The sequence below is a fragment of the Alexandromys fortis genome, unplaced genomic scaffold (genome assembly GCF_014885135.2).
Source record: "Alexandromys fortis isolate MF-2015 unplaced genomic scaffold, M_Fortis_MF-2015_v1.1 scaffold_212, whole genome shotgun sequence".
NCBI lineage: Eukaryota > Metazoa > Chordata > Mammalia > Rodentia > Cricetidae > Alexandromys > Alexandromys fortis.
Window position 1 is genome coordinate 1,436,144 of NW_026068091.1, and position 13,183 is coordinate 1,449,326.

Genomic DNA, 13,183 nt, shown 5'->3' on the forward strand with positions numbered 1-13,183 from the left:
AGAGAGAGACAGACAGACAGACAGACAGACAGAGAGAGAGACAGACAGAGAGACAGTCAAGACTGGATTTCTCTGTGTAGCTTTGGAGCTTGTCCTGGAACTTGCTTTTACAGCCCAGGCTGGCCTCGAACTCACAAGAGATCTGCCTGCCTCTCCCTTCCCAAGTGCCTGGATTAAAGGCAGGGATAACCACCACCTAGACAAGAACATTAATTAAAAAAAAAAAAATAAGTTTAAAATGGCGAAATAGGTGGGGGAATGGGAGCATGCCTGTAATCCCAGCATTTGGGATGTAGAAGCAGGAATATCATAAATTCAAGGTCATCTTCAGCTACTCTGGGAATGGAAGTTAGTTGGAGCCACATGGAATTCTGTTTTAAAAGAATAAAGAAAAAATTTAGTTTTTCGTATTTTATGCTCCCATCTCTCCGAAAGCCTCACTTTTGAAGAATTGTAATCAAGAATAAGGTAGTTCTTAGAAGAAACTATGTAGTATTCATTGTGGCTCCATCAGTAGATGTATCAAATCTGCCCATAAAGTTTCTCCAATCAAAAAGAAGCTTCGACTGGAGAAGGTACGGTAGGAGCAGAGCACCTGACTTGAGCCAGTTCCCAGCACTCACCGCAGCTTACAACCACCTCTAATTCTAGATCCAGGGAATCTGATGACCTTTTTTGGCCTCTTGAGGGCATCTGCACACATGCGCACAGACCCATGAACAAATACATACACACAACTAAAAATTAAAAATCTTAAGGAAAAGACAAAAAATTAAGGCTACTATTCTTACACAAGTCATGTCATTAGTAAAACAAATATCTAATTTTAAGTATCATTTTATTATGTGCTATTACTTCAAAACCTAGCTAAGAAGGCTGACATATGTTCCCATCGCTTAGAAGTATACTACCGGGGCTGACGATGTAGTTCAGCAGTACAGAACTCATAAGGCCCCGGGTACCGATACTGCCGAAATAAGTAAACAAATAAAAAGTTTATTACTGTTGTATGAAATATTAAAAGCCACCTAAGACATTTGGACTCTATTACAGGCATCTTAATCTGATTAAACTTAACATGCATCATTATATAAGGAAAAACTTAGGACTGTCTCTCACAGTGACTGCTCCCATATTTCTCAACAGAATGAAATGAGCAGCTTTTCATACCCACTCTCCCCTGCTAAATGCAGCTGAGTCTTTCATGTGAAACACTGCTGCATTTGACTGTACTTTAATTTGTCCTTATTTCAGAAACATGGACTAGATGGAGCATTTAAGTAAAGGAACTGTCCCCTCATTCCACTAAAGTAAACATGCTATGACAACATTTCCAGCTTTCCTGTCATTGAATGTTAAATCTGAGCCCTGAGATTGAGAACATACATAAAACAGAAGCACACAAACAAATCCCTAGAGGTTAGCTTTCTTTGCTACTGCATCTAAGTATTCTATAGCCAATTAAAGCTGCATCCTTCAAGCATATCTCATTTGCTTTCGAACAAGGCTATGCAACAGCAATCCCTACTAGTAAAATGTAGTACAGAATTGGGGGGAAACTACAATAAGCCAGTAGGTAGAAAGATAGAGAAATGGGCAAAAGCTCGTGGCAAGTGCTCAGCATCAAGACCATGGAAGAAATGCAAATCCAACTCATGAGAAAGCACTTCATACCTACACAAGGGCAATAATCAAGAAGACAGTGCTGTCAACTGTGCAGAAAGCTAGGAGCCTCCTGCACTGCTGACGGAATAAAAATGCTGCAGCACTTTGGATACAGGCTGGCAGTTCCTCAAAAGAGTTATTACCATATGACCCAGCAGTTCCACTCCTAGGGACATGGCCAGGAGAAATCAAAGTGTGCACACACAAATCTCTACACAAATATTCACAGTAGCCCATTCCGGATATCCAAAAAGCATCAAAGCCCAAATATCTACCCATTCATGAATGGATAAAACTATATCCATTCATGTGCTATATCCATCTGTACAAGGGGCTATTGTTTGGTAATGAAAAGGAATGAAGTATCAATGCATTCTACAACACTAATGAACATTTGTGAAAAGAAAAATTGTAAAATATATTATATGGTCCCATTTATACGAGATGTTCAGGATAAACGAATCTATGGAGACAGAAAATAGATTAGCAATTGTTTACGGCTTGGAGATCTGAGGGGGGGGGGGGGGGGGGGGCGACATATTCCTTTGGGGAATGATGAAAAGATTATAAAAGGGAAGTCATGGCCATACAACTCTAGCAGTGCTCCTAGACCCTGAACCATACAGTGTGTGCTCTGCCTCCCTCAGACTATTCACAATGCAAAAGCCAGAAATAATCAACACATCACAAAACTCTACACAAAATCTCTATAATGAGTGCTGGCAAGATGGTCCATTGGTTAAAGGAGCTTGCTTGACAAGTCTGGTGACCTGTGTTTAATTCCCACATAAAGATGGAAGGGGAGAACAGACTCCATATGATGTTCTAGGACAACCTCAAGAGTGCTTGGCATGCATTCTTCACATACATACACACAAACACAGAAATTCAAGTTCATGAAAGAAACTTGAAATCTCTCATTTGCTGTGTGTGTACGTGCACAATGCCTCAGGAGGAGCATCAGAATCCTCACTGCCTTATTTTAAACAAGACTCTCAGAATCTGACTCAGCCAGACTAGCTTGCTAGCTAGCCCCAGGCATCCTCTTGTCTCCTGCTCCCCTGTGCTGGGATCACAGGCACACAACACTGTGCTTGACTTTCTCTGTGTGTGCTGGTGAGAGAACGTAAGCCCTCATGCCTGCATGAAGAATATTTGACTGAATGAGGCATCTACCGAGCTCCAAATTTCCTTTCTTTTTGGAGACAAGAATCCCCTATATAGCAAAGGCTGGACTGGCACTTCCAAATGATTTTGCTGTCTCAGCCTCTGAAAGCTGGGAGCGCACCACCCAACACAGCTTAGATTTATTTCTTTTTTTGGGGGGGGGGCAATATGTATACTTCCAAAATGGCAATCTCCCATTAGAACATACTGGAATAATCATGCTTGAATCAATTCTACTGAGAGAGAAGACTGACACCAGCTGGCTTCTGCGATCCTCTAGTGTCACAAGTATGGAGTCACTTAAGCTGAAATGGATGCAGTAGACAAGTCTCCCTTCTAATACATTGTGTCAACAGTGTTGAAGACTTGGTGGTAACTCAGAGGCCAGGTGTGGTGTCACACGCCTGCCATCCAGCATACAGGAGGCTAAAGCAGGGAGATTGAGTTCAAGGCTAGCCTGGGACACACAGCAAGCCCATTTCAAAATAACGACACAAAAGGCATCAGTATTTATCAAGTTAAAATGGGATTGGTCCTAGAATATTATCAATCATAGAGGTGAAAATTCTGATAACAATTACTTTAAAATTTTCTTTTTGAGATAGGCTTTTATTTATAGCCCTGACTGGCCTGGAACTCTATTCCGACCAGGCTGGCCTCAAACTGGCATCCACCTGCCTCTGCCTCAGAATTAAAGACGTGCGTCACCACACCTGACTAAAATTTACTTTTAACCAAAGAGAAAACGTGCATTGATTTCAGCTGTGGTTAAGGGCCACGCTGGAGCCTGAGGCTGAAAGGGCAGTGGTAAGTGTTTCGTGTCCTGATTAAAGAGACCCAGGAAGCCCCTCTAGGGGCTGGGGGAGCAGCATGGCTTCTATGTGCATCTGCTCTGTCTGAAGGGCTTTTCTTGGCCGCCACACTACATTTCCTCAAGTTTAATTTCATAAATCTACACAAGAAAGCCACTGAAAAGTCAACTGAGCAGAAAGCAGCGTGAGCTCAGGCATGAGATCTTCACAAACTCAAATAAGCACAAGTTAATAAGGGTCTGTTGGGGCTGGAGATGGCTCAGCAGTTAAGAGCACATACTTCACCCAGCACCCACACTGGGCACTCAGTGCCTGTGGCCAGGGTGCAGAAATCTACACTCGTAGGCACACAGCTGACACAGACATACACACGTACACATAGCTAGAAGTAAATTTTTAAAAGGTTTGTTGCATTTCCCTTGTTTTCCTTCACTTCATCTGCTTGAGAACTTTACCATTCAAGAGCTGGGAGCAACAGCCTCGGCAGCGGGTTTTCTAAATGGCTTCCTCAGGAACCTCAACAAACTGAGGATTCTCTCATCAATTTTAGAACGGGCTAACACTGTCATGAGCCAACAGATGCAAAAATTCAGAGGGAGAGAAAAAAAACCAAACCAAACCACCCACTACTTTGACAAACAGATCTGACAACATTAGAAAAGGATACCAAGTCAGTGTTATTTTCCTCTTTTCTTATAGCAGGGTTTTAATTTTCTTTTCCAAATATCTTTGATAAATCAAAGGCAGATGAGGGCTGAAAATCCTTGGTTTGTGCAATTTCACACAGAAAGTTCATGAAAACAAGCTGCACACCTTAGTCTTACAAAAAAAATGACAAAACTTGGAAAAACAATGTATTTTTAGAAAACTTTCCCCTCTCACTTACTTCCACCTGAACTTCCTTGGTCTCATCAATCCAATTCAAACCCTCAACAGCCTCACATCCCAAACACTGTCCCCAGCATGCAGTGTGCTGATAAAGAGTCAATTCCTAGCTGTTTCATCTGGAGGTCTTAGAGACCGGGCTCCAATTGTCTGAGCCATTCACAGTCACTGTGGACAATCTGTTCCAATAGGTGTCCCCTGCCCTCACTGGCAAAGGACGACACTGAATGTGTTGAAGTCGTTGTCTTTATAATTTTGCTACTTATATCAGCACTGTTCCTATTACATTTCTAGTCCTCACTGAGTTTGAATGGCTTAAGTTTAGGGCCTAAGGGCTGCTTGATACACTGTGATCAACTATCATTAATGAGCTTGCATCTGTTAACCAAAGCTGCTTTCTCAAAGTTATATAACGTTTCTTGTTCTCCGTCCAACTTTTCCCAACTTCTAGAAAAATGTTTTTTTTTTTTTAAAAAACCTCCCAGTCTCAAATGCTCAGCAAACGCATCAAGACGATACCTCGCACACCAGCACCAGTGTTGACATCTAACTAACTAAACAAGTGCAAAAGAACTTAAGAAAAAAAAAAAACATTGAGGGGGCCTGTGGGGCTCGCAACTCCAGCAACAAAGTTGGCAGACAACAAGCCTCAGCGCAGACACTGCTCTGCCTAGCCCAAGAAATGGAATCAGAAGATAAAGTAGGGCGACCGTACGACAACGCTAGGAAGCGGCTCGCTCCCTCCCTCCCCCGTCTTCCAACAGCCGGCAGAAAGGGCAAAGGCCCAAGTGTTGTAGACTTAATGGGAGGATGAGGGTAAAGAGGGATAATGAAAGCCCCTTGGTCGAGTCGCCAGGTACAAGGGGGGTCTAGGGACCTGCTAGCACAGAAGGCGCGGAGCAGGCTCGATGGCCTCCTGGGTCTTTTCCCTACAGGACAGGGTCAGCGCGGCAGTTACCCGAAGTCAGAGGCGCGCTTCGGGATTTCCAGGACTCTGTTCCTCCCCCGGGGCGCGGCCTGCGAGGGCCGGACGTAGCCCTCCCGGGCTCCCGCACTCACCGCTGCGATCTCCTCAGCAGAACATTCCAGCAAACTGCGGTCGATGGCCTGCATCTCGGACTCCAGCTCCGACGCCATCTTCTCTTCTTTTCTCCTCCCCGGGCGCTCTGGCCGCTGTCGCCTCTCCCCGGACCTTAGCTTAGCTTCTGCTCCCGCAGCCGCGACGGTCGCCTCTGTCCCGGGGCGTCAGTCACGGGGCGTCCTCGCGGCCGCGAGCCGAGCCGCGCAAGGAGCAAAGCGGGACGCGAACCTGCAGCGGGGACGGCGGTCTCTTGCGCGCGTGCCCGGGCTCAGCGCCCAGAAGTCAAGTCGCCGCCTTGCCCGTGACCCGGGGAAGGACACCGAGAACCCCAAGGCCTGGCACTCCGGATGGCCACTACCGCGTTCAACGCAAGGAGAGGGGCAAAAACACCCAGGCGGGGGAGCAGAGCATTCTGGGTATTGTAGTCGCTCCCTGCGCGGCCAAGGAGCCGAGCGAAGCCTCTAAAAAAAAAAAAAAAAAAAAAGGGGACCGCGCGCGAGCATCATGGGAGTTGTAGTACACCCCCTGGCGGAAACCTGGCAAACGACTATTTAGAATCCGTGAAAGGGACTTTGACGCCAGAAGAGTGAAATAACGTGTGAGCTGTCGTTTTAATCTCTCAATCCCATTTAGTCTTGTCTTTTTTTTTTTTTTTAAATCTCCCTAGCACCAAGAACCGTTCCTGGCACGATAGACACTCAGCTGTCTGTCAAAAGTCTGGTACTGACAAGCCCTCAATTGTCAAAAGAATGAATGAACCACGCGTTCTATTCCTGAGGTTCTAATGCCTTGTCATCCTTACAGTAGTCAATCGAGGTATATTTAGTACCGAGGTTTTGAAAAGTTTTAAAAAATATTTTTTAAAACTTCTCAAGCAATTTAATTTATGACCTCTGCTTGAGATTTTTTTTTTTTTTTTTCAAGACTTGATGCAAAAGAAAAGTAGTCTAACGAGAAAGATCCACTCTCGGGTTCCGGGAGAAGCGCCCTGGAAGTGCGCGCTTACTTCCGCGTCCAACCCGGCTGCGTCCTGCGGCTGCGCGGAGGGAGAGCCGGGGCGTAGAACTGGGACTGCCATTGTTGTTTTTGCAGTTTTTCAAAGGTTGAAGGGAAACAAACAAACAAACAAACCACAACAACAGCAACAAATTTTAAGATCCAATGGCAGTCCACAAGGCTTTAGAAGAGGTACTGGATATTTTCCAGCTGCGTTGCTTTAAGATTATACTGACTGCACCTGAGGGTTTCGCCATCATTTTTCTCTTAAAGCAGATTGATTAGGGGCGTGTATATACTGAATACTGTATTTGAATACCTTTTAAATTATCGTCGTGGGGAAGTTAAGGCTCTCACGGATGACCTGACTCGAGTTGCCCTGTAGGAAGAGGCTGATTTTTTATTTTTTAAATTGGGGTTGTTAGGGTTAGCTCTTGGAGCCTGGTAGCACTAACAAGTTAGTCTTGGGTATTTGATTTTAACAGGACAGTTAGAGAGATAGGAAATAGTGAAAAAGCAGAGAAGGAAGATTTTTTGATATAGCCACATTGGGAAGAGTGACCTTATATCCCGCTGACCCCCCTGCCCACTCTGACATGAGGTTTATGTGTAAGCAGAGGGCAGTCCTGGTCAACATGTGGTCCCAATCCATCGCTGATCCATCATCGTCTTGATCCCAGTCTCTCCTGCAAGGTGCTCTGACAAGTTATTGAAACTGTGAGAAATCTCCCTCTGGGAGATAAGCTCTGGTTGATACCAGACTCCTATTCCCCGGGGTCTTTTGTCTTAACAGCCTGGTAGCGAAAGGGAGGAGCACAAATGTATCATCAGCATGACCTCATATGTGCCGTGCCTGAAGAAAATAATGGATGCCTTTGACGCTAGGGAATGAAAAGACTTTAGCCACCTGGGCTGGGCCCTGGAAGAGCAGCTGAGGTGGTCTGAAGGAGACCGGCTCCTGGAGGGGCTGTATATTTGAATGCTTGGTCCCCGGTGGGTGGAACTGTTTGGAGGAGGTATATCATTAGGGTAGGGCTTTCGTGTTTCCAAAGCCCTTGCCATTCCCGGTTAACTTGTATCTCTGCCTGTTGCTTGTGGATCAGATGTAAGCTCTCAGCTACTGCTCCAGTGCTCTGCCTGCCTGCCTGCCTGCCTGCCTGCCTGCCTGCCTGCCTGCCTGCCTGCCTGCCTGCCTGCCTGCCTGCCTGCCTGCCTGCCGCAGTGCTCCCCACCACGATGTGGACTTAACCTCTGAAGCTGTGAGCTGCAACACACCCTTTCTTCTGTAAGTGGCCTTGGTCATGATGTCTTATCACAGGAACAGAAGTAACTGAGACAGCATTCATTCTTTAGAAGTCTGCCTTGAATTCTTCACCCTCAATGAAGAGGAAGCTAGCCCAAGTTAGTCAGATTTTTAGCCCCCTCCACAAACACCCATGTCCACAGTTCCAAAATATTACTTTTGAAATAGAGAAAAACCTTTTCGCGCATATAAAAAAAATTGCTCTTGGACAGGGGATGGATTTTGCCTACCATATACTAGGTTTTGGTTTTGATTTCCTAGTTAAAACAAAAACAAAGATATTACTGCTGGGCTTGTAAGATGCCTCAGCTGTTGGGGACTATTATTTTCAGGTGTGGGACTTTTATTTACGCTGCATTTGTTTAATTTTGTGATGTTGATTGCTGTGCCTGTCCAAAACACCCTGCTGGTCCTAATAAAGAGCTGAATGGCCACAGCAAGGTAGGAGCAAGGCTAGGCATGGCTAGCAGGCAGAGAGAATAAAGAGAACAAGAACCACAAGCAAGGAGGGAGAACAAGGGAAGGAGGCTATCAGGGGCCAGCCACCCAGCCATCCATGGAGAAAGAGTAAATTAAGATAAACAGAAGTAAGAAAAGGAAAAAAGCTCAGAGACAAAAGGTATGTGAGACAATTTAAGAAAAGCTGGCAAGAAACAAGCCAAGCTAAGGCTGAGCATTCATAACTAAGAATAAGCCTCTCTGTGTGATTTATTTGGAAACTGGATGGCGGGCCCCCCCAAAAGCCAAAAGAATAAAGCGTCACACAACACTCAGTGGGTAAAGGAACTTGCCATACAAACTTAACAACTGGAGAATCGCCATCCGGGACTGTGGTGAAAGAAGAGAAATAAGGCTCAGTGTCTGTCCTCTGACCTTCATATATGGCATGGCGTAAGCACACATTTACACATACATGAAGTTATCAATTTTTATAAAAGAAAATATGAGGGATTAGTGAGATAGTTCAGTGGTTAAGAGTGCTTGTTGCTCTTGCAGAAGACCCAGCTTTGACTCCCAGCACCCAATATGGCAGTTCACAACCATCCCTAGCTCCAGTCCCAGGGCATCTGATGTCGCCTTCTTTCCTCCTAAGGCACAAGACACACACATGGCACATACATATACTAAGCAGAGAAAACAGTTGGGTATCAAACATGCTACAGAATTGTCTGCATGCCTATCTGGTATGCTACTTTATTCCAGGGGAAGGCTTGATTTACATATAGGACACTTCTAAGCAAGACCAAGGTTAGAATATGTTTCTGATTTTGTTTTGTTTCTGGTTTTGTCACCTATTATAATGTTTCCAAACTCTTAAAAAGACGAAAACATATTGCCAGACTTGATGGCACACACTTCTAATCCCAGTACTCTATGGACAGGCAGGAAAATTTCTGTGGTGTTCAAGGACAGCTATATATACAGTTCCAGGAGAGCCAGAGCTATATAGTGAAACCTGTGTGGAATATTATTTTAAGATGTGTTACATTTGTTTATGCTGTGAAACATTTTTTTTTGGCTCTTTTCAGTTTATTGCATGAAGGAGTTACACTAGTCCAAGTTAAAAGCGGACCCCAAATGGTTACATTATACAAGCTGTGAGGTTTTTAAACTTGTGACAAGGGACAGGAGGGAAATTCTACTCATTGCAAGGAAATCCTCACTTAAGCTTCAGAGTCACAAGCACTTAAAACCCATGAACCTTCAGCTGATCGTCCTTAGCCAGTCCAATCTCTATTAGGAACTGGCATATGTTCTTGCGCTGGTCACCCTGTAGCTGAATTACTTCTCCATATTCTGGATGCTCAATTACAGTACCATTGCAGGCAAATTTCTTCTTAAACGCCTTCACTAGTTTCTTTAAAAATATGGAACGCTTCACGAATTTGCGTGTCATCCTTGCGCAGGGGCCATGCTAATCTTCTCTGTATCGTTCCAATTTTAGTATATGTGCTGCCGAAGCGAGCACCTGTGAAACATTTTTTAATGAGCAAAGATGTGTTACATTCTTTAATGTTGCATTTGTTTAACTCTGTGAAGCTGTGTTACTTTGCCTGTGTAAAACACCTGATTGGCCTAATAAAGAGCTGAATGGCCAATAGCAAGGCAGGAGAAAGGATAGGCGGAGCTGGCAGGCAGAGAGAATAAATAGAAGGAGAAAAAGAAGATCAAGGAGCAAGAAAAGAAGGAGAGAGGACATTATGGGCCAGTCATCCAGCTACACAACCAGTTATGGAGAAAGACATAAAGGAAGGCATCCAAAAATAGAGAACGGTAAACACCCAGAGGCAAAAGGTAGAAGAGATCATGTAAGTTAAGAAAAGCTGGCTAGAAATAAGCCAAGCTAAGGCCGGGCATTCATAAGTAAGAATAAGGCTCTGTGTGATTTGTTTGGGAGGTAGGGGGCAGGCCTTCCTAAAGAGCAAAGTAAAGATAAGAAAAAAAGAAAGTACACGCCCCCCCCACGCACACACAGACATGACCACATGCATGCAGGTGCACTACATGAAAACAGAGGGGTAAAGGGAGAGTGTTTGGGGAGAGGAAATTTAGGATAAATTTTACTTTTCTCCATACCTATTTTTGTCTATAGTGTACCTTTTATTGAATATATGTCTATGTTAATAATGTTTAAGTCTTCCATAATGAACAATAAATTTTCCTGCAGTAATCTTTAAAGTTTCCAGGAAGAAGATGGGGCCCCACAACAATGACTTCACCTGGTTGATATGACGTCATGATGCTGTTTTGAGTACCAGCTGCTCAAGATGGTTCCAACTTGGTTAGCTGAAATGGTGCACCTTCTTACAACATTCTGGCCAGAAATCCAAATAAGAACTTTAGAAAAACCCTATCAACTCAGAGATCATTTGCAATTATACCAGACAGTAATCTTGAAACTTAGCCATCATTTTACTTTCACAGGATCCCATAGGAAGAACATCACCCCCCATGATAACTGGAAGTAATTCTAGAAGACGACGTCCCTTCTCCCAACAAAGTTGTTCTCAGGGTTAGGGACATCATTTAGGGAGTGATTATAATTGTTATAGGGTTGTGGTGGAAGTTTTTTTATGGTTTATTTAACTTTATTTTATGTGCATTGGTGTGAAGGTGTCAGATCCCCCGGAACTGGATCTTCAGACAGTTGTGAGCTGCCATGTGGGTGCTGGGAATTGAACCCGGGTCCTCGGGAAATGCAGTCAGTGCTCTTAACTGCTGAGCCAACTCTCCAGCCCATGGTGGAAGTTTTGTAGCCTTAGGGATCTCACTTGAAAAAAAAAGAAAATTGAATGAGATAATAGGTAGATTACTGTGAGTTTACTCACACTAATAATAATAGTGATTAATAGAGTGAATACTTGTGAGCTATTATAGACAATTTACATTGGTATAGATTCTTGTATATTGATACAAGTTCAAATTATATTTGTTATTTTGAATATGCTCCTATTTCTGTTTACAATATTTGTACACCTATGCAAAATTATTTTGTCAGATTGTATGCATGCATGTTTTTACCTCTAAGACATTTTGTATGTTGATACAGTTTTAGGATATATTTGTCATATTGAATTATACATTTCTACCTCTGATTAAGATACTTATACATTGTTTATATTTTGAAGTCATTGCCCTTATTTGCTGCACAGTTGTTTAAAGATTATAATATTCTAATATAAAGTCTTAGTCTTTGAGCTATAGAGGTATTAAGAATTACAGGTCAGCCGGGCAGTGGTGGCGCATGCCTTTAATCCCAGCACTTGGGAGGCAGAGGCAGGCAGATCTCTGTGAGTTCGAGGCCAGCCTGGTCTACAAGAGCTAGTTCCAGGACAGGAACCAAAAAGCTATGGAGAAACCCTGTAAGAAGAAGAATTACAGGTCAACATACTTGTCACACTTATAGTTAGACTATTCAGGTTCTTTAGCTACATAGAGATTGTATTCTGCATAGATAGGTAATCTTCAACCACTTCAAAGAACTGTAGAATGTGGCATTTAAATAACTTATGGTCCTGTTGACGTGAGACACGATTGCTCCTGGCAGCACCGATCTATTCCTGAGAGTATGTTGAGCACCTAAGACACTCCACTTGGAGTTTGTTTTCTTCTTGGCAAAACTGGCCTTTGGGCAAGGAACTGCCCATGCCTCAATCACTGACAAGTGCTTTGTGTCCAGACTGGACAAGCAGGATACAAGAGAAAAGACTGCCAAACCTCACTAAAACAGGGTAAGACAGTTTTGAAAATGTTCCTGCCTCTGAAAATGGTCTGTAGGTTACTGTAGGCCATAGTCAAAGTTGATTGCTCCAACGTTACAAATGAGACTTTGGGTGATTGCCCAGGTAGCCAGTTGTCTCTGTCATCTACTACACATTTTGAAAGCTGCTTGATTACACTTCCTGCCTACTCAAGTAATATGATTTCCCTTATCAGGTCTTCAATGTTGTAGTTACTTTCCTCTCATGATTTTGCCAAGCCATTTTTAGTACAAGACTTATACTCCTTAGGATAGGATAATTATTGAAACATTTAGCATATGTTTCTTGCTTGATATTGTTTATGTTGGTTGCAATTCTAATTTTTATACTTGATAACTGTTCTTATTGTATATAGTTTTGTATTGGGTTTGGAACTCTCTTATTTAGACAAAAGGGGGAGGTAATGGGGACCCTCCTTCAGCCAATGGCCTTTGAGAGGCTGGACCAGGCTGGGCGTGGCCTTGGGTACCAAAAAGGTGCCATCTGCCTGCTCACACTCTTATTTTTCTCCCCTATCTCGCTGGATGATGGATTTGGTTCTTGTTCCCCGTTCGTGCAGAGGATGGTGATCTGTGAGTCCTCCCCCCAAAAAAGAACCCTCTTATTATACCCAATTCTGAGTTAGTGTGGGATTACTTTATTCATGTTCTACTTTACTGCACCACTCCAAATCCTTTCCCAGTACTTCCTCTGTGTGTGTGTGTGTGTGTGTGTGTGTGTGTGTCTTCCAGATGCCCTCTGATACTCTGAAATTACTTTCTGCCAACTAGTTGCTAGCTTAGCCTCCTGCCCAAGGTTAATTTATTTAATTAATGCAAATTCTAACTTGGGGTTTACAGTGTGATCAAATATCCCCAACAGGGGAACCATATGCACAGAGTACATATGTACGAAAATGCCGTGATGAGGCTGTGGAGTCACTGGGTAAAAGCTCTTGCTGCCAAGCCTGACAACCTGAGTTCAGTTCTCTAGTTTCACATGGAGGAAGGAGAGAGCCAACACCCACTTGCTT

The 13,183-nt window shown here is 43.6% G+C and overlaps 1 protein-coding gene and 1 non-coding gene across 3 annotated transcripts in view; both read right to left on the minus strand.

The window, feature by feature from the left end:
* The window catches only part of Ubr2 (ubiquitin protein ligase E3 component n-recognin 2), a 79,337-nt gene extending 73,333 nt beyond the window's left edge, over positions 1 to 6,004 (minus strand). For both annotated transcript variants that reach the window (XM_050122731.1, XM_050122730.1), the window contains exon 1: positions 5,589 to 6,004. In XM_050122731.1, coding sequence (XP_049978688.1) covers positions 5,589 to 5,666 — 78 coding nt within the window. In that variant the 5' untranslated portion in view covers positions 5,667 to 6,004. The remainder of the gene's footprint in view (positions 1 to 5,588) is intronic.
* Positions 6,005 to 9,771: 3,767 nt separating this feature from the next.
* Positions 9,772 to 9,878, minus strand: LOC126488969 (U6 spliceosomal RNA). The gene has a single exon (XR_007588833.1). It is a non-coding gene; the product is annotated as a U6 spliceosomal RNA (small nuclear RNA).
* Positions 9,879 to 13,183: the final 3,305 nt, after the last annotated feature.